Consider the following 24,138-nt stretch of genomic DNA (forward strand, 5'->3'; position numbering starts at 1 on the left):
TTTACCATCTGTAGTTGGCTACCATGAACTGTGGGGAACACCAATGATCTTTGAGACCTTAATGCACCATCAGCTAGGGGACTGGGTTACTCTCCTTAGAATTGAATAACAGGAAAGCTTTGTAACATGGCCAGCAAGAGCTATTTTAGGCCTTTTATTTCATATCTTCATTAGCAGAAGTCAGAAGATTTTACAAAGAGAGGCATTTATTTAACACCTAGGGCGACTTAAATTTTTGGCCCCATCAACAATCTACGCTAATATTTCTCTTCTATCACATGGGAAGACTTCACTGTATCATTGATTGCACTGAGGATTAATCCATTCATTTTTGTAAGGTATTTATGTATTTCCATGTGTAGACACACAGAATTCTATACCTAAGTTCGCTTTTTTCCTTCTTCTGCTGTTCTGCTGTATCTGTTATCTTTGCAGTGGTACTATTAAGGAACATTTTGTTCATGATAATTGACATTTTTATTAGAAGGGTCTTAAACAGGGATTCGATAATTCAATTTTCAGCTAAGAAAAATAATAATAAATAAAAAATGCTGCAGCCATCTTCTTGTTCCTCCCTAATTGGAAGTTAATCATTAATCTTTCAGCCACTGGGGAAATACACATAAGGAAAGACTGAGAGGAAAATGGAAAATAAAATAAAAGATTGAACTGAAATGACCCACATTAGCAACTGCCCAAGCCAAAGTGACCAACATCACAGAGCATCTACATACAACAGAGAATGGCAGGGAAGGCTTCTATTACTTATGCAGGCATCTGAAGGCCTAAAAGCCATGCTGCAGCAGCTATACCTGATCTTCTTTTTTTTTTTTTTTACAGAGACCTGAAGTCTGAATGGTTAGGCACTTTGCTCAGGTTTTCACTCCATCACCTGAGTGTGTCCAGTCAACCTCAAATCTCTTACGCATCTCAGCAAAAACACAAGACAAACAGCTTCAACTCCTTGCCACAGTAACATCCTAGTTTAATCGTAACGTGTGCAGTTACAGCTATGTTAGATGAAAATGCCACCACTGCGTAGCCACTGCTTGCTCCTGCAGATTAAGCTGGGAGTAGGCACCATTTTTATTATGAACATGCTTGCGATACTTGCTCACAGCTCTACATTGCAACCAGCCCTGGAGTGGTGATTTATGGTCCATCATCCCTCTGTTCAGGTGTTTCTCTGGTCTTGCTGTGACCTCTTCAAAGTACATTCTGCAATATGAAATATGGCAGTGATCCCTCTTTCCCCTTAATCTCTTTCCCTGACACCAAAAAACAGAGATCAGAGTTTCAAATTGTTTTTGATTGCAAGCATCAGGGTGGTGTTCCAGGAAGACATGGGTTTTCTGTTTAATTCTAACTACAGCCAGGTTGCAATCATTTTGATATATCCTAGCTCTGAATTCCTTTTGCTTAGCATTGCCCTTGCTGAAATTTTGTTTATTGCAACCATCTTTGTCTCTTACTTCGCAACAGCAGTAGTATTCCTGTGGCCCTGTTTTTCCTGGAAGTAAGAGGCTCAGTGGAAATACTGAGCATCATCAGTGGGTGAAGGGAATGGACATTTTCTGCTGACTTCTCTCTCATGTCAGAACCCACATGAAAATTCAAATCAGGATGATCCCTACTCTACTTACATTTCTCTGTTTTCTAATATCTAAGTGTTGCTGAAGATGTAGACAGCCAATAGGAAACACTAAATAGAAGATATTAAAAGAAATGTAGGCCATCAGGTTCTGTCAGACAGCAAAGCAAAGGCATATGTACCTCTGGCAGTCTTTCAATGAGTGGCAAGGCTGCTGTGTTCAGAGCAAGACAGAGATTTCTTCACTGAAATCTCTTCTACAGTCAAACTTTTCATATGCAAACTATTCTTAAAACGTTTTCAGTTTGAGACAGCAGATGTTTAATTCATAAGTGAGGAGAGGAAACACCATACCTGACTTTAATTTTGCGCCTGTTGTTTGTATCCTGCTCATGGCTGGTAGTGCCATTTGTAAAGCAGAAAGTAGGAACCTGAAGGGTAGTGTTGCAAACATCTTTCTAGTGCGTTAATCACAGCACTAACTTGGCATATGTGTTCGGTTGCAACAAATTCAAGTGGCTAGAAAGAATCATCTGCACAGTCTGTAAGATCAGAGCATGAAATGAGATGTTTATGGAAATTATTTGCTCCTGAAGATTCTCAGTGTAAGTAGAAAGAAGAAATGTTTTGAAGATATCCCTTAAAATGTTCTTTGACGTCACATATTGTTTTATTTTATATAGTATATTCCTATTATCTCAAATAGCTCTCAGATATTGCAGATAAGAATATCATGTGAATGTCTAGAAATATGTGGAGTTAGAATTCAATAAAACATACTCCTTTATTAGACACATTGAAAGGCTGTAGGCATTATGCAGCAGATAATTCCCCTTTATGTCGACTATTTCAGATAGTTCAGTTCTAATTTGATAAGACTAAACTTTAAATCTAGCATCACCAAATGGTGCAGAGATAAGCCCAACAAATCTGTGTAAGTTCTGTCTTGGCATAGCTTAGATTGCCTCATATATAGAAAAGTAAGCACAACTCCAACTATGCTCAAATGAGCCCCGTCAGGGAAATGCTGCAATGACACATCGCATGCACAAACACAAAACAGAGAATGACAATTCAGATCTCTGAATGATGTAATTGTGAAGGGACACTTGGCAGCTTGTTTTGCGTATTGCACATGCTTTTCACAGATGTAATAGCAATGGTCTAATAAGCAGTTAAATTGAAGGATAAACATGTGCTGAGACTACTCTAATGAAGTTTGACTCGAAGTGTTAGCAAACCATTGGGTACAGTAGATTTCACTGCTTTCCATGCTATTTTTAACAGAAAAAAAAAAACAGTTTGTCAGAAGAGGAGCCCTTTGTATTCAGATACAGAGCAGAGCCACTGTGAGAAGAAATCGAATAGGTCACCTATACTGCAAGTGATCTGAAAACCCAGAAAGTGCTATATCAGAACAGAAGTGTGATTGTGTCATCAGAACAGATATTAAGAAGGGAAAAAAAAAGGCAAATTTGTTTTTCCTGTTTTTTAGACAAAAATAATGGCACATGAAGAATGGATAGATACATGTGCTTAGCTGAAATGCTATTTTTGAGCAAAAAATACGGTGAGGAGCAAGTTACAGGCCTAATTGCATGCCTGTAGAGCAGACAATTGCCTTACAAGCATATTGTGATGGCTGCCAAAATCATGTGCTTTAAAGTCAGAGAATACTGTATCTGAATGGGCAATGAAATCCTAATTGTGCTCTCCTTTACATCAGTATTTAGGTTTTTATTTCCAAATGTTTTGTCTCCTTTTTTTTTTGGTTTTTTTTTTTTGGCTTTTTTTTTTTTTTTAGAGAAGCCTTTATCATTCATTACACAGGATAAGTAAGCACAGATTGCACAGCGCCTACTGAATAAGCAGCTACTTAGAAAAGTAATCTTCACCAGCCAGTTAGTAGTGCCTTATTTGCTGCATACCCAAAGCCTAAAATAAATATAGAATTATTCATATTTTCCTGGTCTTTTCTGGACCACTCATCGCTGTAGTATTTGCATGCCTCAGAACACAGATGAATTTATTGAAGGATAGGAGACCACTATTATTATCCCCATTTTACAGCTGAAGTGACAGGGAGTTGCCTGAAGCTACATGGTGACTTAGTGGCAGAGCAAGGATTAAAATTCATGGCTTGCAACCTTGTGCACATTGCTGGAGACTGCACTGCCTTGTTGCAGTAGGTGCTTAGAAACTTCAGCTCTCACTGACTTTGTCTACCACAGCAAGTGCTCAGCTTTGCTCTATAAGCCTTGGGCAGCCCAAATTGGTCATCCATGAAATAGGACACATAGTTAATAGTCAGCTGTCAGAATAACAGGCTTATCATAGAATCATAGAATTGTCTAAGTTGGAAGGGACCCTTAAGGGTCAGTCTAGTCCAACTCCTGTGCAATGAACAGGGACACCTACAGACAGATCAAATGCAGAACAGAGGGGCAGGATCACGTTCCTTGCTCTGCTGGCTGGCCATACTTCTTTTGCTTCAGTCCAGGATACTGTTGGCTTTCTGGGCTATGAGGGCACATTGCTGGCTCATGTCCAGCTTGCCATCCATCAATACCTCCAAGCCCTTTTCAGTAGTGCTGTCTCCATCCTTACATCCCCCCAGCTTATACTGATAGAAGGAGTTGCCAAGACCCAAGTGCAAGACCTTTCACTTGGCTTTGTTAAACCTCATGAGGTTCACCTGGGCCCTCTGGTCAGCCTGTCTAGGTCTCTCTGGTTGGCATCCCATCCCTTGGGCATGTCAACTGTACCACACAGCTTGTTGTCATCTGCAAACTTGCTGAAGGTGCTTTTGATCCCACTGTCAGTGTCACTGATGAAGATGATAATGAGCATTGGTCCCACTACTGACCCCTTAGGGATACCACTCATCACTGATCTCCGTCTGGACACTGAGCCACTGATCACCACTCTCTGAGTACAATCTCACAACCAGTTCATCAGCCATCAAACAGTCTACACATCAAACCCATGTCTTTCCAATTTGCAGAGAAGGATGTTGTGGGGAACTCTGACAATCATCACATGAAGAAGTAAGCACTTTAGTACAGTGTTAATAAGAGTCTTGAAAACCATGTCAGCCACCTCTGGGTGAAGGCATTAGCTATTGGGGTTTGACAGTGGCAGAGTTGGTGATTCACTTTCCATTAGCATAGATGTTGGACCTCAAAAAGCTGTGATAAAAGCACCACAGTTTGATTTTAACGGTGAAATACATTTAGAGTGGAACACCTACTGACAGGCTTGAGTTCTCCTTTCTTGGATCATTCACCTGACTCATTCCCTCTTGCTGTCTTGAGCATGCCCAGAGTTCTGCCCCAGTACTCTCTACATCAAAATAATTGATTCATATTTGATAGTTCTTGTTTTGCATATGTTTAGCTAGCTGGGAAAACACCAGTAGATCAAACTGCAATCATTCCAGCAGTTGTGTTGGTTTTTTTTATCTTCTCCTATGCACTTGAGATGATTTGCTTATTGATTGTTTACATGTTTTGGCTACTACGGTGCGTACACATGTGCTAAAATTAATGTGGGCGTTTGCTCTCCGAACCCCCAAGTGATGCTGTTTAGACATGGACATTGAGTTGCTTGTGAACAGTTGACCAGCAGTCTGCCATCCATTCAAATACATAGATGGAAATTTGAAACTAATCCACTGATTTTCAGTTGGTGAAGGTGTGAAAAGCATGGTGATATATAAATACAGCTTATCTCTCTCATGCAAGTAGTCCTGTTTCCTGTGTCCAAAGAGATAATGGCTCCCCATATCAAAGGGTTAATATGCACTTAAGCATGGGTGGAATGCCAGTTCCTCACAGCTATTCATAACTGTTTTTGTGACAGCATTCTCCTTTTCCACCCCAAATACCTGCTGACTTCTTTAGAAATATCAAACCCCAAATGTGTAATAGTTACAGTGTTTTACTCTGCTTATTTTTCCTTTGCTTAATCCTGTTGCCAAATTTTAGCCTGCTCTGCAGTTGTTTCTGTTGTTTTGTCAGCAAGCCACCTACATTTTTAATTGAATACATTATTTGTCAGAGGAAAAAAAGCCCCTACTTAATTCGTGCAAACCTCATTCTTCAGATCCCAACAAACACTCACTGACTGACTCATAATTACTGGGTCACACTCAAAGCATAACCTTTGCTGATGGATGGGCATAGTTCCTCTGCCCTTCACTTATGCCAGTTTATAGTACATGAAGATCCAGCTTATTGACTGACATACATGATATATGCTACTATTTGTATCTTTCTGAATTCTAGCACACTGGAACTGAGGAAAGGTTTTCATACAAAGTTCTAGGACTGACATCACCTGGCATGGCATATGCTCGTTATCGTTCAATCAGTATTTATCATCTTGTTGTCTTATATGTAGATCACTGTGAAATCTCCACCAATATCTTTCCCAAAAACAGGCATTTTGGGGTTAATTTGTCTTTTTATTTTTTCTTTTTTGGCAGCTCTTTCCATTTTCTGTAAATGTTAATTCTATATCGAACCATTTAAAAACTATTTTTTTCTTGAAATTTTATTAATTAGAGCACTTGAATCTATAGAACAGAAGTCTTTTTTAATGGGATTTGGAACTGCTGAGAACATTTTTTCCCACGTAACCCCTGCCAGCAATTTCAGCCTGAAAAGCAGTATACTGCGAATCCTAAAATAAATGTAAGTTGTGTCTACATCTTTCCAAATGGTATGCATTAATGTGTTTTTCGTAGCAGCAGCTAATTATCACTCTGAATCATTAAAGGGTAACTTGAAAGCATCAGTAAAATTTTACAAGTGTGCAAACCAATGGTTGCTGGTATCTTTGACAGATACCTGTGTTGATCGCAAACAGAGATAATGAGTTCTGTCAATTTGCCCAGTGCACTTTTAAGCAACCCAGAGAAATGCAGTAAATATGGTAACTATAGCAGCCAAAAGAGATGTGAGTTCATCAAAACAACTTAAAACATGCTAATCCAATCTTATCTGAGCATTTACATAGCCAAAACCCAGATGACAGGTAGACTTGTTATGCACAAATATGTATCAATAGGCATAAATATTTATAGCTTATAACCTAAATATGAGAGATATACATACATATGTATGTATAATAAAATTGGCTGTATTTAACCAATTTCTAAATTTCACATACTCTGTCCTTAACATCACTAAGTGCATTAGGCTACATCAGTCCTATGCTGTCCGTGAGAACACTCCTGTCTATTACAGACATTTGAATATACACTTAATGAAGAATTTATCAACGTCAATCCATCCATCTTACTTCGGTGATTTTTATGTTGTTCCTTCTAAGATTTGTTCTCTCCTTCCTGCTATGAAGGAATTACATGTATAGTATCATATGCATAAACCCTGGAATATTGATGTACAACTTGCATCCTCTGGCTTAAGCCCCATTAATCTTTCTTTATGAATCATATGTCTGAGAGCAAATCATTGTGGTTATTCTCCATCAATTGCTTTCTTAGATGCTTCAGAATAGAGAGTGAGTTGATTTTTTGCTCAATACAATCAAAGGTGTACTCTGTCCTCTCAAGATATGCAAGAGGCGGTGTGATACAGAACAGATGGACTTGAACCACCAGATAGGAGGCTTTAATAGTCATATGTATTGCTTCCCTAATGCCATGTTATTTCTCAACAATAGGTATAACTGCTGCTCAAGCCAGCTGAAACACTTAACAGCAAATTTAGCCATTCTGAAGAAATTAACTGAACATATTTTATGTATTATAGCATCGTAAAGCCTCAGCTCTGAAGTTTTCTTATTTGATGCCCACTTGTGAGTGATAAAAAATGTGCTAAGTGTACACAGAAAGCTGTAACATTTTAGATGTAAGCATATGTTACTGGTGTTTTGTGTAATCACTGAATCACAGAATCATAGAATGGCATGGGTTGGAAAGGACTTTACAGATCACCTAGTTCCAAGCCCCTGCTGCAGACAGAGCTGAAGCTCACCAGGCTGCAACAGGGGCAGCAGAGCACTTCTAGCTAGGAGGAGCAGTTTATCCCTTTTTCAGAGGGATCTGATCCACATCTATAAATATCTAAAGAGCGGAAGGCAAAGGGACGAGGCTGGACTCTTCTCAGCAGTGTGTGGTGGTGATAGGACAAGGGGAAATGGCCACAGACTGAAGCACAGAAGTTCTGCACATATGTGTATGGGAACTTCTTCACAGTGCAGTGACGGAGCAGTGGCACAGCTGCACAGAGAGGTGGTGGAGTCTCCTTCTCTGCAGATGTCCAAGACCCACCTGGACGCCTACCTGTGCAACCTGGGCTAGGGAGCTGCTGTGGCAGGGGGTTGGACTAGGTGATCTCTAGAGGTCCCTTCCAACCCCTGCAGTTCTATGATTCTGTGTGTGTGGTTCTATTTAGAAGAACACTTCTGCATTATTGTTGCTCTGTATGCAAAAAAAGTGGTTTACATATTTCATGGCTTTAAGTAAAATTCCGGAGAAGTGGGAAATTCAGACAATTGCCTGGGAACTTCAGGATGCACCAACTGCCACTGCTCAGTAAACAATCGGACCGAGAGAACACAGAATGCGTATCTGTCTGCTCTCTATGCACTTACTTTTGGCTTTCTGATACACCTGGTTCTCACAAGGCCTGCACAGAAGCTTAAGTACATCTGAAGTACCGCCATACCCCTGCTGTTTTTGCAACATCTTTGCTTATGAAGCCGAGAAACTGTAACTAGTCCATCTCAGAGGCGAGCAAAATGCAACCTTCACCTCTGTAACAATCCATCCCTATCAGCGCATGAAATCCATCTGTCGGTCTGCCCTGAACCGGGCATCAGAGCCAATGGTGCTGTCTTCTCCCGCTCTGCTTCTGCTCGCAGCAATGAGAGAGAGCTTCGCCACTCCCAGCAGAGGCATAGACACGCCGGGCCCAGGCAGCAGCGCGCGTGCGCCCCCTCGCGGCCGTCTCCCGGCGGTGCACCCGGGGCTGTGTGGAGCCGCGCTGCCCCCTGGCGGCGAGGCGGGAAGAGAGCGGCGCTTGGGCGGCCCGCGCCGGGCGGGGCACTGCTGCGCGTTGAAGATGCACGTAGCGAACCTGCTACCTGTCAGTGGGAACGGATCCCCTACGGCTCACATGTAGGGTTATAAAGAGAAAACGCCGTCCTCACCAACGTCACCCGCACGGAGATGCGAATAATCGGTCGGCGCCAGAAATCGAGGCGCTGTAAGAAATCTGATGTAAGCACTCCCAGGCAGTGATATATCGGGATAAGCTCCCGTCGCTCCGTGCTGCGTCTCTCGGCTGTTTTCGGGCTCCGGCAGGGTTCATTCACAATTCTGTATCCGCCCCGACTTGAGCTTTCCTGGGGAGCATGCTTTAGTAGTGGGGTTGGACTCGATGATCTCCAGAGGTCCCTTCCAACCCCGACAGTTCTGTGATGCTGTGGTCGCCAAGAAGAGGGGACCAACGTGTGCCATTGGCTCTGCACCCCGAGATCACCCGCACCTGAAGGCCTGAGAACAGCGTCGAGCCACAAACGGAGGATTTAAACCCCAAGGGGCATCCTGCAGGGCAGGGAGCTGTTCGTCCCATCATGCCTTCAAGCGGTGGGATCCATTGCTCGGAGGTTTTTCATATAAGAAGAAAGATGGTACACTGAGCTGTAGGGCTACCTGAAAGGGGGGCATCCCCTCACTGGAGCATGATTTCCAAGCACAGCCACAGCGGTGAAGCAGTGGCACAGGCTGCCCAGGGAGGTGATGGAGCCACTGTCCCTAGAGGTGCTCAAGAACCGTGTGGATGTGGCACTGACGGACGTGGTCAGCAGGCACAGTGGGGTTGGACTGGTGGTTGGACTAGGTGATCTGAGAGGTCTTTTCCAAGCTTTGCGATTCTTCGGTTCTGTGATATCCATCACAGGTTAACACAAAATGATAAACCTAAAGGAGCTGTGCTGTAGCCACGGTACCCTCCCACCACCGCTTGGACAGCTCAACACTCGGGCACTCCAAAGCACGCCTCCCACCCGCACCCCGCGTGCGCTGCAGTGCCCCCTCCTCACCCCGTACAGCCACCACCACCACATCCCCGCATCCCGAATCGCAACCCAAACGGTCCAAACGCACTCCGCGCTGCGCGTACAGCTGCCCCGCTCTGCTGTCCGCAGCCCAGGTGCGCTACCTACAGAAGAGGAACACGCACACACGGCTGTGTATGCCCATCCGCACGGGCACCCAGGTGTGCGCCGGCAGCCCCGCCCCTCCCACGCCTCCATCTCCCGCAGCCCCGAGCAGAGCCGGGCCGGACCGAGACCCCCGCACCCCGGGGGCGAGCGCGCCCCGCGCACCCACCGCGCTCCCGCCGCCGGGCTGCGCGCGGGGGCGGCGCGGGAGCGGCGCTGCGGCGGGGCCGCGCCTGGCAGCGGCGGGAGAGGCAGCGGAGCCGCTCCGCGCCGCAACTTTGGGGCCGACGTCACCCCCTCGACCCCCGCGGGTAAGCGGTGGGGCACGAGTCCGGCCCGAGAGAAGCGGGCGGCCCCGCACGTGGAGACCGCAAACTTTGGGGACGAGGGGTTCGGGAAGGTGCGGACGGGCCGGGACTTGAGCGGCTGCCCCGGACCCCGGTGCGGTGCGGCTGTGCGTTCGGGTCGGGGGAGCGAGTTGGAGAGCGGGGGGGGCACGGTATAGGGGTGCGGGTGGCGACGGCATGCGGCTCTCTCCGGGCGTGGGTTTTAGCGGGGAGTGGGATCTTTGGGTTTGGTTTTTATTTTCGCCTTTTTTTTTTCTTCTTCTTCTATTTTTCAATAATAGGGCACGGAGGAAAACGGTAGCGCACGATGCTGACATCGGTGGTGTGGTGGCTGAGGCAGGTACCCGAGGAGCAGCAGGCGCTGGAGCAGCCCCGGTGCTAGCGGGAGGTTCCCGTGCCTTTGCGAGGAAGGTCACTTTTGACACCCCCAGCCGCCCCCCCCCCCCCCCCTCCCACCCCCACCCCCCTTCTTTTTGCGAAGCCGTGCATCAGCAGCGTGGATTCCAAGAAGCAGTAGGTGTTTCTTGGCATTTTCACTGGGATTTTGGAAAGGGAAGCCGGGTAGTTAATGGGAAAAGATTGCGACGGAGCACGGGGATGCGGAGGCTGCACACAGCCCCGGGTTTGCAGACGTGGGGAAGTTGTCGAGATGGGGAAAGGGTCGGAAGCGGCGCGTGGAAAATGGTGACTATGCCTTCGGTGACGAACGAATGGAAAGGAAAAGTGGGCCACCAAGAATTTTCCCTGTTTTGCAGTTTGCTGTCAGCAGAAGGTAAAGCGTGTCCTTGCCAGTATAGAATTTTACATAAACAGCTGATGTTTACATAAGCCTCCACAAGTTTGTGAGAAACACAGGGAGCAGAAGACATGGTGTTGGCTGAGCCCGGCCGTCCTGCTGCTCCGACCTGTGATAATTTTTCCTTTTTGCATTGTTGCAGCGTGAAAGCGAAGTGAGCAGCTGCACCTTCCCCCAAGCAACCACCTGCGTTACGCATCTCCTCTGGAATGGACAATGGAACGGTCTCTGGCTTTATCATGATCAAAAACTTCTTCCTCTTCTGCGTCTCCATGAGTTTAGCCGGCCACTTCGGGTAAGTTGCCAATTATGTTTGGATTTTTGCTGTGGCTTTTGGAAGGACATGAAAAGCTTTGGCTCCATGCGGTGTGGAGCAGCAGAACAAAACAAGCAAGCTTTGTGTTTGATCTGAATGTAGCGATGTTGGGAGGAGAGGGTGGGTTGCTTTCCTGCTCTACCTCAGCATCTCATACCTGTTCTTCAGGAAGGCTTGGGGAGGATGTGGGGAGTTGGACAGGGCCTGAGTGATCTGAGCAGGGCACAGGGTGTGCTCTCGGCTGGGGCAGACTCCTCAGTGAGCAGCACCAGGACTCCTCAGAGGGGTGGCCGAGTTGGAAACTTGCTAGGATAACCAGAAATTACATTTCTCAGAAGCGTGTAACAGCGAATTCCTGTTCTTGCTTTTTACTGTGGATGCTGTCTTGATGGTGACATTCAGAAAACTATATTGCGAAGTACTCCTACGACTGTTCTTCAATAAACACAAAAGCAGAAACCCCCTAGCTATCAATTTCCCCTAAACCTAGAGATCCTATGGACTTTCCATCAGGATGTGCCACTGAGCAGCATTTAGCAAGTACACTGGAAACGTAGGTTGTTTCTTTTTTTTTTTTCCTTTTTTTCCTTTTTTTTTTTTTTGTGGAGAACAATTATTTATGATTTCACTAGGAGAAAGAAATGAATCCTCCCTGTGTGCTGATTCACAAGCATGCCCATCAGTGCCTTGCTAGAAGAAGGTACAAAATGGAGATGCAAATCAGCTTCTGGTTTCAATCAAAATGTTGTTTTTCCAGATTGGAACTAGCAGAAAGAGTGAACTTTGAAAGATGTCTGTCTGTACTGTAAGCAGGACTGAGCCCTCTCTTCAGCGTGTGCCTTGTGCAGTCCCACAGAAACACATGAGCACGGTGCTGTGTCTGAGCAGCTGCGGACCTGCACACCGCAGGGAGGGCAAAGAGCTGCAGTCCGATGTGGGCATCTTGGAAAAGCTGGAGCCTGTTTTCACTGCAGCCTAGGGCAAAACACACACCGATCTTTCTGGTAGAAGTGGAGGGGGCTTAGGCGGTGTGGAACTGGTTGTCTCTTGTCTTGGCATGGCAGGGATTTAACAAAGTATTCTCACACAGAGAAAGTCCCCCAGGCTGTAACCCTTCCTGACCATCCTTAATCCCAGCAGACGGTTTCACTTGCAAGGGTTTGGCAAGACTTTTTTGGTGTGGGGTTTGTCTACCTTGTAACTGCATTACTCCTCTAAGAGAAGAACAGATACGCAGTACTGCAGAACAGAGGGCCTAACTCTCCCTTTTGACTCCCAGGTAAACGCTGAATCCCAGCCCCAAGCAGGAGTCCTCATGGCCCATAACCTGACAGAGAAGGACAGCTAGGGGAATCTAGGACACTTGTTTTTGTGAGTTATCCTAAAGCTGCTCTGCACTAAAATGAGATCATCACGTAACTGCCCTCCCACCCCCCAATTTCTGATCTCATAATTTTAGTCAGGGCCTGCAGAGATAAGCAGCTCCAATTCACTGCACCACTCACATGCTGCCTTAGGGCTGAATTTTGACCCTGCTCAAAAGACAGAGGATGCTCCGGCATTTCTGTTTCGGAGGCAGAAGCAGTTTCAGAGTGTAATTTGCTAAGTGCTTTGGGACTGACTCTTCAGGACAGAGTGGTACAATTTGCATGTAGGCTGCTTTATTAACTGCTACGATCCGGAATCTAATACTGATAATACTTGCTGTTGCTATCAGATTCTTTTTTATTAGCTTCATCCACTGTTTGAACTGTGCTGCTACATTTCAGTGCTTATAGCAATGTGCTAAACAAAAGTGATTGGTCAAACGGCCACAAATAAGACACAAAATACAGTAGGGCTTTACAGATTAGGGCAGAGATTTGTCTATGGTTCTCCGTAGTCATTCTGTGATTATATTAAATCATAAATACAGTGTTTGCTGACATAGCCAAAGCCACCTTTGGGGATTCTGATGCACAATGTCTGGTAAAATAAATAGGAATTATGTATCTCAGTCTCCTAGGCTACTTGAGAAATCTCAGCAAAAGTCTGTGATTAATGGTTAACATAAATGTGGAATGAGTATTGAGTGCTATCCCCATCAATAGGCTGTAAAGAAAGAAGGACTGTAGGCACTGTTGTAGAAGTTATTTAAAGGAAAGACACCAAATCAAAGTTCCAATGCACAGGTTAAAGGAGAAGAGCATATGACCCCCCGTTCTTGTTTCCTGAGAGTTTTATGACCCCACTTCTACATAACAAGTTCAGCACAGGTTGAGGCTTTTTCAAGCTTCTGTGACTTCAGTCTGGAGTTGCATAACGCTCTAAGAGCTAAGATGTTACTGAAGTATTTCAAGATAATTGTTTTGAAGGTAAATATTCGGAATAGTGTAGACTAAATTAGACTAGAACAGAACAGAATAGTTCAGACAGAAAGGACCTACAAAGATCATCAAGTCCCACCGCCTGACCACTTCAGGGCTAACCAAATGTTAAAGGATATAGTGCTTAGTAATTTGAGTCATTAGAAATTAAATGTAACTGTGAAGAGTGTTTTCAGAGGAGATGAGAATCTGCTTTCTTCCATCTGTTTGACATGAAGGGCTGCACTTAATTCAGTCATGTTTTATCTCTGCAAGGTCTACAGGATCATGCTGCCAATAGCAAGCAGGAGGTGGGTGCTCTCCTGCCGTCAGGTCAGAAGAAAAACAGAATAGTTTGGATTCAGGTCCCTGCAAGATTAACGTGGACAGGCAGAGTTCCTTGGGTTGAGCACCCCATGGGTAGGATACTGTACTGGCAGAAGGGTGCAGTGGCACTGCCAAGCACCCTGCCCTGTGTGGGTTGTCAGGTTGGGTGACTGCTGTGGATGAGCTGAGACGTGTCCCACATGCCTGCCTGGTGCCAGCCCTCCCTGCTGCACATTGGATCTTTGTAGCCAGCCCCAGGCTGCCCATGGACACCCCTCTTGATGTGCTGGCTGCACACACTCCCTGCGCATACTTGCATTTTGTCGTGTGGCTTCAGGAATCTGTCCGAGAGCTGAACCAGCAGGGATGGATGTTGTTGGTGTAACCACAGATCAACTACCATCTGCTAATAATATTTGCAATTGTAGAAACATGGGAAGCAGAAGATTGCAATTAAACGTAGCTCTAGCCAACGCAACACGTCTCTGCTCACGGTGAGAATCTCGCAGCAGCAGCTTGGTGGTTTCACATACTAGCTCACAGCCCTTATCACAGAGAACATAATCTTGCTATTTAGGCTAAGCATACCTCCCCTTCAGCGGGTGGCATTTACTTCACATTGGTCTCAGCAGCACTGAGCAGCTAGTTCTGCTGGGTTATGCCTTGCTGAGTAGTCACAGATGCTAGGGAACCTTCCCTCATATTTTTAAGACTGATTTTCTGTAAATCGTCTCATGCTTACATGATCATGCTTGTCCACTTAAGTTTTGTATCCTGTTTTTTTCTTTCTTCAGTGATTCCAGATAACTTTTTAACCTATCAGCCCAATTCAACAAATGGAAAAACGGGTTTGCTAGAAATGCCGAGGGGAAGCAGGCAGAGTTTCACCCTTCTCACCAGGAGAAAGCTCCCTTTGAGCCTGCATTTTGGCAACCTGAAAGCACAGGGGGTGTTGGAAGGTGCATGATGGCTCTGGGGTGCTGAAATGGATGTTAAGGTGTGAGGGGGGTGAAGGTGATAAGATGTTGCCCCGTGGGAAACAGGCTTTCATCACAATGCTCACAAAAGGCTTGTACCCAGAAGGCTGTGAAGTAACAGCTCTTGGTGAATAAAAGAATGACGTTATTCTTAAAGGATCTATAAGGACCACTGAAGCTTGATTATTTTCAGTCACCCCTCTCCCATATTCTGATCTTTTGTGGAAGAATTGAGTTTTCAATGCGCAAGTTCACAAAACAGTATCAGCATTTTCAGATCTCAAGAATCTGCAATGAAGGGATGGTGAGAAGCTTGCTTAGAGAAGTAAATCCATTTCCTTTGATATCTGGCCAGCTGACAGTATCCAAGAAGCGTGCAAATGTGTTCTCCACCATCTTCTACACAAACTGCTGATTTGTCTGGAGGCCTGGTCTAATTCCTAATCCTATTAAGGCATGTTCTTGGAAACTTTATTCTTAGAGAGAAAATAATGCAATTTTCAATCACCAAATTCTCCTCAGTTATTTCTTTACTGTCTCTCACTTCTAAAAAAATGTTTTGGAAAAATTGTGAAGTATCTATAGTCTATTTCCCTCTTATTACAACAAAACTATGAATAGAACATGACATGATTTTGACTAAATGGCAAAAAAGATAATGTTTAAAATGGTAAATGATGAACCTATCAGAAGAGGTAGCTGAACATTTTTAGAGAGTTATTGGATTTTACTCTGATGGCTCTGTAACGTCTAATTTTTTCAGTCACCCTGAAACTGCAAGATTAAATAAATGTAATGAGAAGTATTCCTGGTTGGTTTAGTATATGTTCAATAATGAGCTTTAAATTTAATTACCTTTGAATGTTCATAGCATCTTCTAAGGTTCTTTCCTAGGTTTATTTTTACTCTATATCTGCAAATGTCTCCTTAAAAACGTTTTCGGTTGTAACAAGAAAATAATGTGCTTAGCTACCAATTTTTTTTTTATAAAACCTAGTCTTTATGCATGTGGAAATAATTGGTTTAAGATATCACCTGTGTTCTCTCTATTCATAGAGCTATAGTATCTAATATACAACAATGCATGTAACTTTGACAGTACAGTCTTAAAGCTGTTACGTTGTAAAAGGCAACCTCAGCATTTACTCCAAAATGGGAAGTGCTATTTCATCAGCGATCTCAGAAATATACACAAAATGCTAACTTTTCTGTGAAATAAAAAGCAACATTTGCATTAATGGCAAACAGTTATCCATCTACAGACGGAACTTCACACAATACTGACATTTCTCTGAAATTCAGCATCAGATGCCATCTTTTTCGGGTGAAGTGATCTGCCAAATCTAAATTGGATTGCTGTTTTGCAGATGAAGTGCTGACTTTTTATGAGTCTTCATCCTAGTCACTTCCACAGCTTTTTATCTATTAATTAGCTTTCCTTGTGCACTATACAAAGCTATACACATATTTCAGCATTTAGGGTGTGTATAGTGTTGTGGTGAAATGTCTATAGCCAAGACAGAATGAACCACTAACAATTACTTGTATTATAGGAGAGGTTATGAGAGCGAGTTGTATTTTGTCCCATCCCCACAAAAATAGTTCAATGGAAATCTTCTCTCTGAGCTCAATTGGCTTTGAATTCAGACGTGAGCACTAAAAATAACAAGCTTTTTTCAAGAGCAGAGAAACTAGTGAAGCTTTGTATGCTGTGTCCCTGGCACCGTACCTTTACAATAATCCCAGCTCCGTATTTGCCATCCCTTGTTCCCGTCACCCATTGCACCACCTATCTTTTCCCTCTGCAGCCCATTTCTCCTCGTATCTTTCCTAATTGCCTGCAAATCTCCTCCGTATCTCTTAATTAGTAGAGAGGAGGTGGGCTGGTTTTGCTGAGGCTGTTTTTGAGCTACATACATGCTGACTGGCCCAGTCAGCAAGCCAGAGGGAATAGATGGCTGCTGACCTCACATTTTTACTTAATGAGGCACTAATTTAGATCACTCTCCCCTTGTCTAGTCACTGCTTCTCATGAAACTTCTCAGTATGAAATGAAGTTTGATCTCTCTGCCTCTTTGTCAGATGCACTGGAAAATGGGAATGGATTCCTACGTTGATATGGTGGAACAAGCAGACAGCATGATGCATGTCTCTTTCTCATTAAAAAAGAGGCTAAAAAGCAATTAGAAAAAATTCAAATAGTGCTTTTACCAAAGCATTAATTATGATAGCTGAATAGGAAGAACCTGTGAAGATTTCATCTCCTGTCCTTTTTTGTTAGACTGCCACTTGTAACACCTTTACTCAATAGTGAGGTTGTTCAATTATGATTGATAAACAATATAGTCTTTTGTCTTGAATGGCTTGGCATACCAGGCAGGATGTCTAATTTCTCTTTAATCATAGAATTATAGAATCATTAAGGTTGGGAAAGACCATTAAAATAATCTACTACAGTCATCAACTTATCCCTGCTATGCCCACTATGTCCCCCAGTGCCACATGCACACAGTTCTTAAAAACACCTCTGGGAGCAGTGACCACAACCTCCCTGGGCAGCTTGTTCCAATGCCTCACTGCTTTTCCTGTGAAGAATTTTTTCCTTAATAGCCAGTCTGATTTTCTCCTGGTGCAACTTAAAAGCCATTACCTCCGTGCCAGCATCCCTTGTGCTATGAGGATCACTTCTGGTCAGGTGTTTCCTCATGCTTTGATGTTTTTAGGAATCATACTAGCTCCTTGCTCCCCTATCCCGAGAGACTTTATTTTTTTCAGCAGAAGCACACAAGATGTAGTGGGGACAGATGCACAACTGGGTCTAACTAAGAGGGGCTATGTGACCACTAGCATGAGACAGAACTTGTGTCCCCAAACAGCCTGCACCAAGGCTGACTTGCATGGGTGTCAGCAAGGTCCTGTTAGTGTAAGCCTTGTGGAGAGAAAACCAAGTTGAAGTCCTTGATTTTTCTTCTTATAAATACAGTTTTGCTAGGCAAGTATAATGCATATTTTACAAACGTTCTGCATGGCAGTGTATTCAGAGGAGTGCTTTGAGAGTCTCTATTTAATTACAGATTTATTTCCCTGCTGACTAATAGTAAATAAACAAAGATTTTATTTACTTCGTTATCTCTGGGTCACTCGGTCACACTGAGTTCAGATTGTTTTAGTGTAAGTGATCTCTGTCTCTTAACAGGGTGTATGAGGCATTATCAGTGGGGTGATGATCCCTTTGTGGCAGATGAAACATTTGTTGGCAGTTTCAGTAGAGACTTAAACTTGAATCAAGCACTAAGTCAGAGCAAGCTTGCCATCTTAAGAGGTACTCATTTCTTGCTGCAGGTGCAGCATTTTTATTGATAAACTTGAGGTAAGCAGGGATTCTCTTGAATGAAAATAAAATGGTCTTAAAAGTGCAAATTCCGGTTGTGCTGTGAGCTGGGGAATCCTTGTGTTTCTCTGTAAGCCAGGTTCATATCTGAGCCATGGGCACCAAAGCAGACAAGTTTTAAATTAAACGTGGTAATGTTTTACTGGCTTGAAGGACAATATCAGAAATACTTCTTTCCGTAACTCACTGAAATAAAGAAAGAGTTCAGATCAAGAGCAGAAAAAAAAATCTTGCCAAAACCTTATGGAATGAAGCCCACTACATGCTGTTGTAATTTGCAAACTACAAGGAGGGAAACTAATTAATGCAGCAGGGAGATGAAGAGTGAAGAACTGCCGTGTTCCTTTCAGGGAAAAATGAGGAGCAGGTGAAATGAGAGGGGAGAGAGCAGGCTTTTGTCAGTCATGAAGTTTCCACGAGCCTGATGTCCCTTGATGCTAACAAAGCTTTTGATGAGTCTCTTTTCTTTTGCAGCTTATCTCAGACGCCGACAGCTCCAGGAAAAGAGGACGCCAATGATAACATTACCATCTTCACCAGGATCTTGGATGGCCTGCTGGATGGCTATGACAACCGGCTCCGCCCAGGACTAGGAGGTAGCAGAGTGGGGTGGCTGCAACCAGTGAACGTTCAGGCGGTGGTCAGTGACTCCCTGCCACCCTCCCACAGAATCACAGAATCATGGAATCGTTGAGGTTGGAAAATACCTCTTAGATAATCTAGTCCAACCATCCATGTACCAACACTACTGCCCGCTAAACCATGTCTTTAAGCAGGGCATCTGCTATCAGCACAGCCTTGACAAGAGGGTGGGTTTCATTAACCAAACAGGACCCAGAAAGTAGACTTGTCTCCTGACAAGCAGAGCTCTGTACAAGAGTAACTTAAGGCTTTTTCTTTTGGTTGAGTCATTTGAAGTTGAATGAGGAGAGCATGTATGATGTATGCTTTCTGTGACTGAATACAGTTTGGGTTTCTTTTCTCTCTCTTTTAAGGTGAGCGAGACAGGGTGCTATCAGGTTGCTGCAGGGTGCCCTAGCTGGTCAGCATGTATAAAATTATGCCAGTGACATGAATCTGTTAAAAACAGAATCCCAAACCACCTGTATTTAGACAGCTACAGTAAAGCTCTATTGATGATACATCATTTCAATAACCTCTACAGCAGCTATTTTAAAACTGTAACATGTGAGTAGTTACTTGCCATCCTAACCCTGTTGAGCCCTCCTTCAGCTCTTTCCTCCAGATTTCTCTCATCTTCTACTCATGTGTAAACCATCTGTTATGTTTCTTCCTGGCCCTTTTTTAATCTGACTACCCCCACCCCTTCCACTTATGAGACCAACACATTGCTTTCGTTCTTTTCTCTCCTTCTCCTCTCACTTTACACATGAATGCTTGAAAATAGGGCTCAGTGCTCCCATCTTATGTAACTAACTTCTGAAATTTCTAGGAGTCTATGCCTATAGTCCTCCAGGTCTCCCTTTGGGCCTCTGCCCTGACAACTCTTAGGCTGTCTCTTGGCATTCCTCTAGCAGCATGCTTGGCCTCAGAGTCTAAAGATTCCTTTGTCAGCCTTGTAACCGATTGGCCTTTTGGCATTTGATCTAGGCTTCCCTCAAGATCTCTAAGGCTCTAGGCCAGCCTCTAGGTTTCCTGGCCTTGAGACCTAAAGGTGTTCCTCTGGGCTTCAGTCTTGAGTCTTCAGAATCTGGGTGGTAGAATTAATTTCACCTAACTTTGAACAACTGTAGTGCAGATACCTGCCTTCAAGCAAACCACCCTGGTAAGTGGAGGGAAACAGTCTTTTTCGAGGTGTACTTGCCCTGTGGTGGGGTGTTGAAAGTGGGGTGAGGGGAACTGCAACCTTGTGGGGCCTGTTTCTTTCCAGTGATTATAGAAAAAGAGCCTGGGCTCTCAGAAGTTGACATTTGCATTTGATCAAGGATGAAATGTCTCCTCAAACATTTTCTTAATTTCAAGCTTTTGGGGATTTTGGAGTGATTCAGAAGTTGTTAAAAGAGAAATGCATCAGAAGCACGAACTGCATCTTAAAGCAATTACTGACTCAGAATCTATATTTGTTGCAGAGAGAATAACTCAGGTGAAAACAGACATCTATGTTACCAGTTTTGGTCCTGTGTCAGACACAGAGATGGTAAGTTCTAGCACATGGCTTCCGACTCGCTTGTGTTTACTGGGCTCAAATCATTTTCAGAGTCATCACTGCTGCTCTGACCCTGTGGTAACCTGCCTGTTTCTTTGTGCCAGGAGTACACCATAGATGTGTTTTTCCGACAAAGCTGGAAGGATGAAAGACTTCGATTCAAAGGACCTATGCAGCGTCTCCCTCTCAACAACCTGCTTGCCAGCAAAATCTGGACACCAGACACTTTCTTCCACAATGGCAAGAAGTCTATTGCTCACAACATGACGACTCCAAACAAACTTCTGCGCCTTGAGGATGATGGCACTCTTCTGTATACGATGAGGTAGTACCCTGGATTCATTTCTTATGCATTTTCCCAGCTAGATCTGCAAATTCAGGACGGGGGCATGACACTTGCCCCACTCACAGCACAGCCATGCAACCGGTCATTCACATATATTTTAATGAATATCAAGAAAAGAGGAAAATTTAATCACTGTCTACAAGTACTAATTAATTTGTAGCTTCTGAATACTGCTGGTGCTTAGATATTTCCTTTGATTAAGTGGAAAACATATTCTCAACAGATTCAATGATTATGTACAGCTTTTTTAGTGTAGATCTATTCCCTCTTACTGTGTTTGTAGCTGCACTGCTAATTGTAGAATTGTCCCAAAGGCCACAGACTGGCATCTCGTTCTGGGGCAGTACAATTTGAACCCTTGAAGCTTTTGTTATTACTTTCTCTAATTGTTCTAAAAGGCAAACCATCACAGGGCTAAATGAAGTACCCTAGAAGAACTGAGGCACTGTCATGGCAAGTATTTTCTTGAAAACAAAGCTGGCACTACACTGGCAGAGGAGCAGATTGACATCTGAGTTCTTCAGGATTGTGCTCCTCCTCTGATTAGAGGATACTATCAGGCTTCATCATTGCATAACCTAGATATTATATGTAATATCAGTGACATTAGAGGATTGTCTGAAGTTCTTCTCAGGCCAAATCCCATGTCAGCATATGGGGGTTTGCTCATTAAAAGTAATTAGGCTGTAGTAATTAAGACTTCCATGTATCTTCAGCAAGGTTTTCTCTGAGAGTGTAGTCATACAGACAACATTTGAAAAGAGATGAAAGAAAAAGTCTATTCTGTCTGATAGGAACCTGTAGTGATACATGACACTCAGCACAGTAGCTGGGGACCTGGCATTAGGTGCTGCAGTGCCTTGAAACGAGGATTTTGTGCACTTGCCCCCCAGTGAAGTTAAGCACTTCTGTCCTGCGGTGAGGCTGGCTCTGTAGGGCTAGTGGACATTTGGGGAGGCTCAGAGTAGTTAGTGTTTGTTGGACTCAGGGATTACACTTCTGTAAGGAGGGATTTAGAGCTTCTCAGGGTTTATTTCAGGTGTTCTTGTCCTGATTATTTACTTATTTTGTTATTTGACCCTATCCTTAAATCCCTTCCCTTGAATGGAACAGAGGAAAAGAGATTTAGGAGATGTAAGGTATCCCTAAGTACATCTTTACAGCTTTACATAATCATACTTGTGCTGAGAAAAACTAAGAGGTGATACGGGTCATGGTAAAAAGGAAGAGAAAAGGCTTTCTTTTATGCTATACATATTGTTGCATTTTTCTCATGTTTTTTGCTGAATTAGTGATTGCTGCAATAGAATCATAGAATCATTATGGTTAGAAATGACCTCTCAGATCATCTAGTCCAGCCACCAACTGATCCCCACCATGCCTTTAAACCATGTCAATCAGTGCCACGTCCACACTGTTCTTGAACGCCTCAAGGGACGGTGACTCCACCACCTCCCTAGAGAGCCCATTCCGGCACCTCACCGCTCTTTCTGAGAAGAAATTTTCCCTAATATCCAACCTGAATCGAGAAATCGGGAATGGAGCGAGGCCTGGACAAGCTGCCGTTACCTCTCTGCTCTGTGGAAGTGGCTCTGTCAGGGAGTGGTAAAACTAGGTCCACGGGCTTTAGGTGTACCAGAGGGAAGTCTGCCCTGCTCCAGCAACATTTGAGCTTGATCCGGAGGTGTTCTTGTTGTCCTGCTACCTGTCTTTACCAGACAACCTGGTTGCATCAGGGACTAGGAGGCCTCAGGCAGCCTTACCTACCCTTTCTATTGGAGCCTGGGGAGTTATGTTGGATGGCTGCTGACACACTCAAAATGTTAGGTTAGGGCTTCTTGGGGTTTGTGTTTTCTGTAGGCTACAGAAAGATGCAGAATACTTTTGTAGCCTAAAAAACATGAAACATTTTTTTTTTCTTTTTGTGTAGAGTATTCAGTGTGGGTGTGCATGTGTGTGGAAATAAATTCCCACTAACTGTGCTGTATGTGATAAGAAATGGAGCGCAAAGCTTTTTAAATAGCTTCCTTTCCACTATTGCAAGTAATAACTTTAAAAATAAAAAGAGTGTACATCCTATTCTGTTCAAACTCAAGATGGGAGGCTGCTGTGATAAGGTGCAGGGAGCTGTGCTACCTTCAGGATCATGGTCTGTTGTGACGGGCAGTTCAGCAGCAGTAGTGATGCTGTGTAAGGAGGCAGTGAAAGAGCCTGACCTGATGGTGCAGCATGGCTGCAACCTGTGCTTAGCCCCTCAAGCAGGTTCTGACAGATATGGCTCCTCAGTGCTGCCAGAATGACATTCCCTGAGAAATTAGGTTGCTGGGGGCAGGACTTCTTGTCCTAGCAGCAGTGCAGTGGTGGAGGATGCCGGACCTCAGCTGGGGCATGAGCCTTGCGTTCTGCAGGTCCCACTCCACTCACTTGTCTTATGGGATCTGGGGATGTGGAGACAGCCTTCCCTTAGATCTTCATCCCCCTCATTTCCAAGGAGGAATTGTAAGCTTCCCAGACTGTACGTAGGAGTAATCTATGCCGGGAGGATTGGGCCCTCTGTCATTGACAAAGATGCCGGAATTGCTTTTGCAACCTCGCATCTGGCTGCCTGAATGAAGAGGAGGAAAGCAGCTGAGCCGATGCTGACCCTCCTCTTATTTGACTTCCAAATATACTGAGTTTGATCAGCTGAGCAAACTTCCAGCTTTAGCACTTGGCAGTACATATATATTTTCATGATAAGTGTATTTACTTATAAAGAGAACTGAATTTTTTGCATGTTGCATTCCATGATTTGTAGTCTAGGTCAGGAGTTGACAGGATATACTTTGCTGTAGAACTGTAATAAATATACTTCTGTAATGTGCAGTATTAAAATTATTCTGCCTGAACAGAAGAAGACAATATGCTCTTTAGATATATTTCATAAACAGCAATATTCTCTGCAGGGAATGACTAATAATTTTGGTTGTCTTTTGGTAGCCCTTATCTCTTTTATTTTGTGTATGTGAATTAAAAATGATAACACCGCTGAAGTGTGTGTTGCAAATTCTTTTTCTGCCCCTAGAGGGGAGTGTTGTCTGCAGCTCCATTTCCATTTATTTATTTTCCTTCTGTAAGAGCATTGTGGAAAAGGGCTCATGTTTCACTTATCTGTATAGAAAATTGCTTTGTAAAGGCAGGAAAACTTTTATTCTTCTGTCCCTTCAAATGCTTGAAAAATATTTAGATTACCCGAGTTGAATAATAAGTGCTATTAAAAGCATAAAGCTCATTTGTTCTTTAAAACTATTGTGATTCAAGGACAGTGATTTGAGCAGCGTTTTCAAGCTAAGAGAACTCAGC

General features: G+C 43.8%; 2 protein-coding genes across 3 annotated transcripts in view; one reads left to right on the plus strand and one right to left on the minus strand.

The window, feature by feature from the left end:
• Nucleotides 1-24,138, minus strand: part of GABRB3 (gamma-aminobutyric acid type A receptor subunit beta3) — a 178,514-nt gene that overhangs the window by 123,680 nt on the left and 30,696 nt on the right. The gene's annotated exons all lie outside the window — the stretch shown is intronic.
• Nucleotides 10,618-24,138, plus strand: part of GABRA5 (gamma-aminobutyric acid type A receptor subunit alpha5) — a 52,435-nt gene continuing 38,914 nt past the window's right edge. The window contains exons 1-5 of one of the 2 annotated variants that reach the window (XM_065741207.1): nt 10,618-10,644; nt 11,070-11,222; nt 18,758-18,879; nt 20,374-20,441; nt 20,555-20,775. In XM_065741207.1, the coding sequence (XP_065597279.1) occupies nt 11,137-11,222; nt 18,758-18,879; nt 20,374-20,441; nt 20,555-20,775 (497 nt within the window). In that variant the 5' untranslated portion in view covers nt 10,618-10,644; nt 11,070-11,136. The remainder of the gene's footprint in view (nt 10,645-11,069; nt 11,223-18,757; nt 18,880-20,373; nt 20,442-20,554; nt 20,776-24,138) is intronic. The other variant, XM_065741208.1, reaches the window with a different exon arrangement.

The sequence above is a fragment of the Cyrtonyx montezumae genome, unplaced genomic scaffold (genome assembly GCF_038088225.1).
Source record: "Cyrtonyx montezumae isolate F1298 unplaced genomic scaffold, pur_monq_1.0 scaffold_3, whole genome shotgun sequence".
Taxonomy (NCBI): domain Eukaryota; kingdom Metazoa; phylum Chordata; class Aves; order Galliformes; family Odontophoridae; genus Cyrtonyx; species Cyrtonyx montezumae.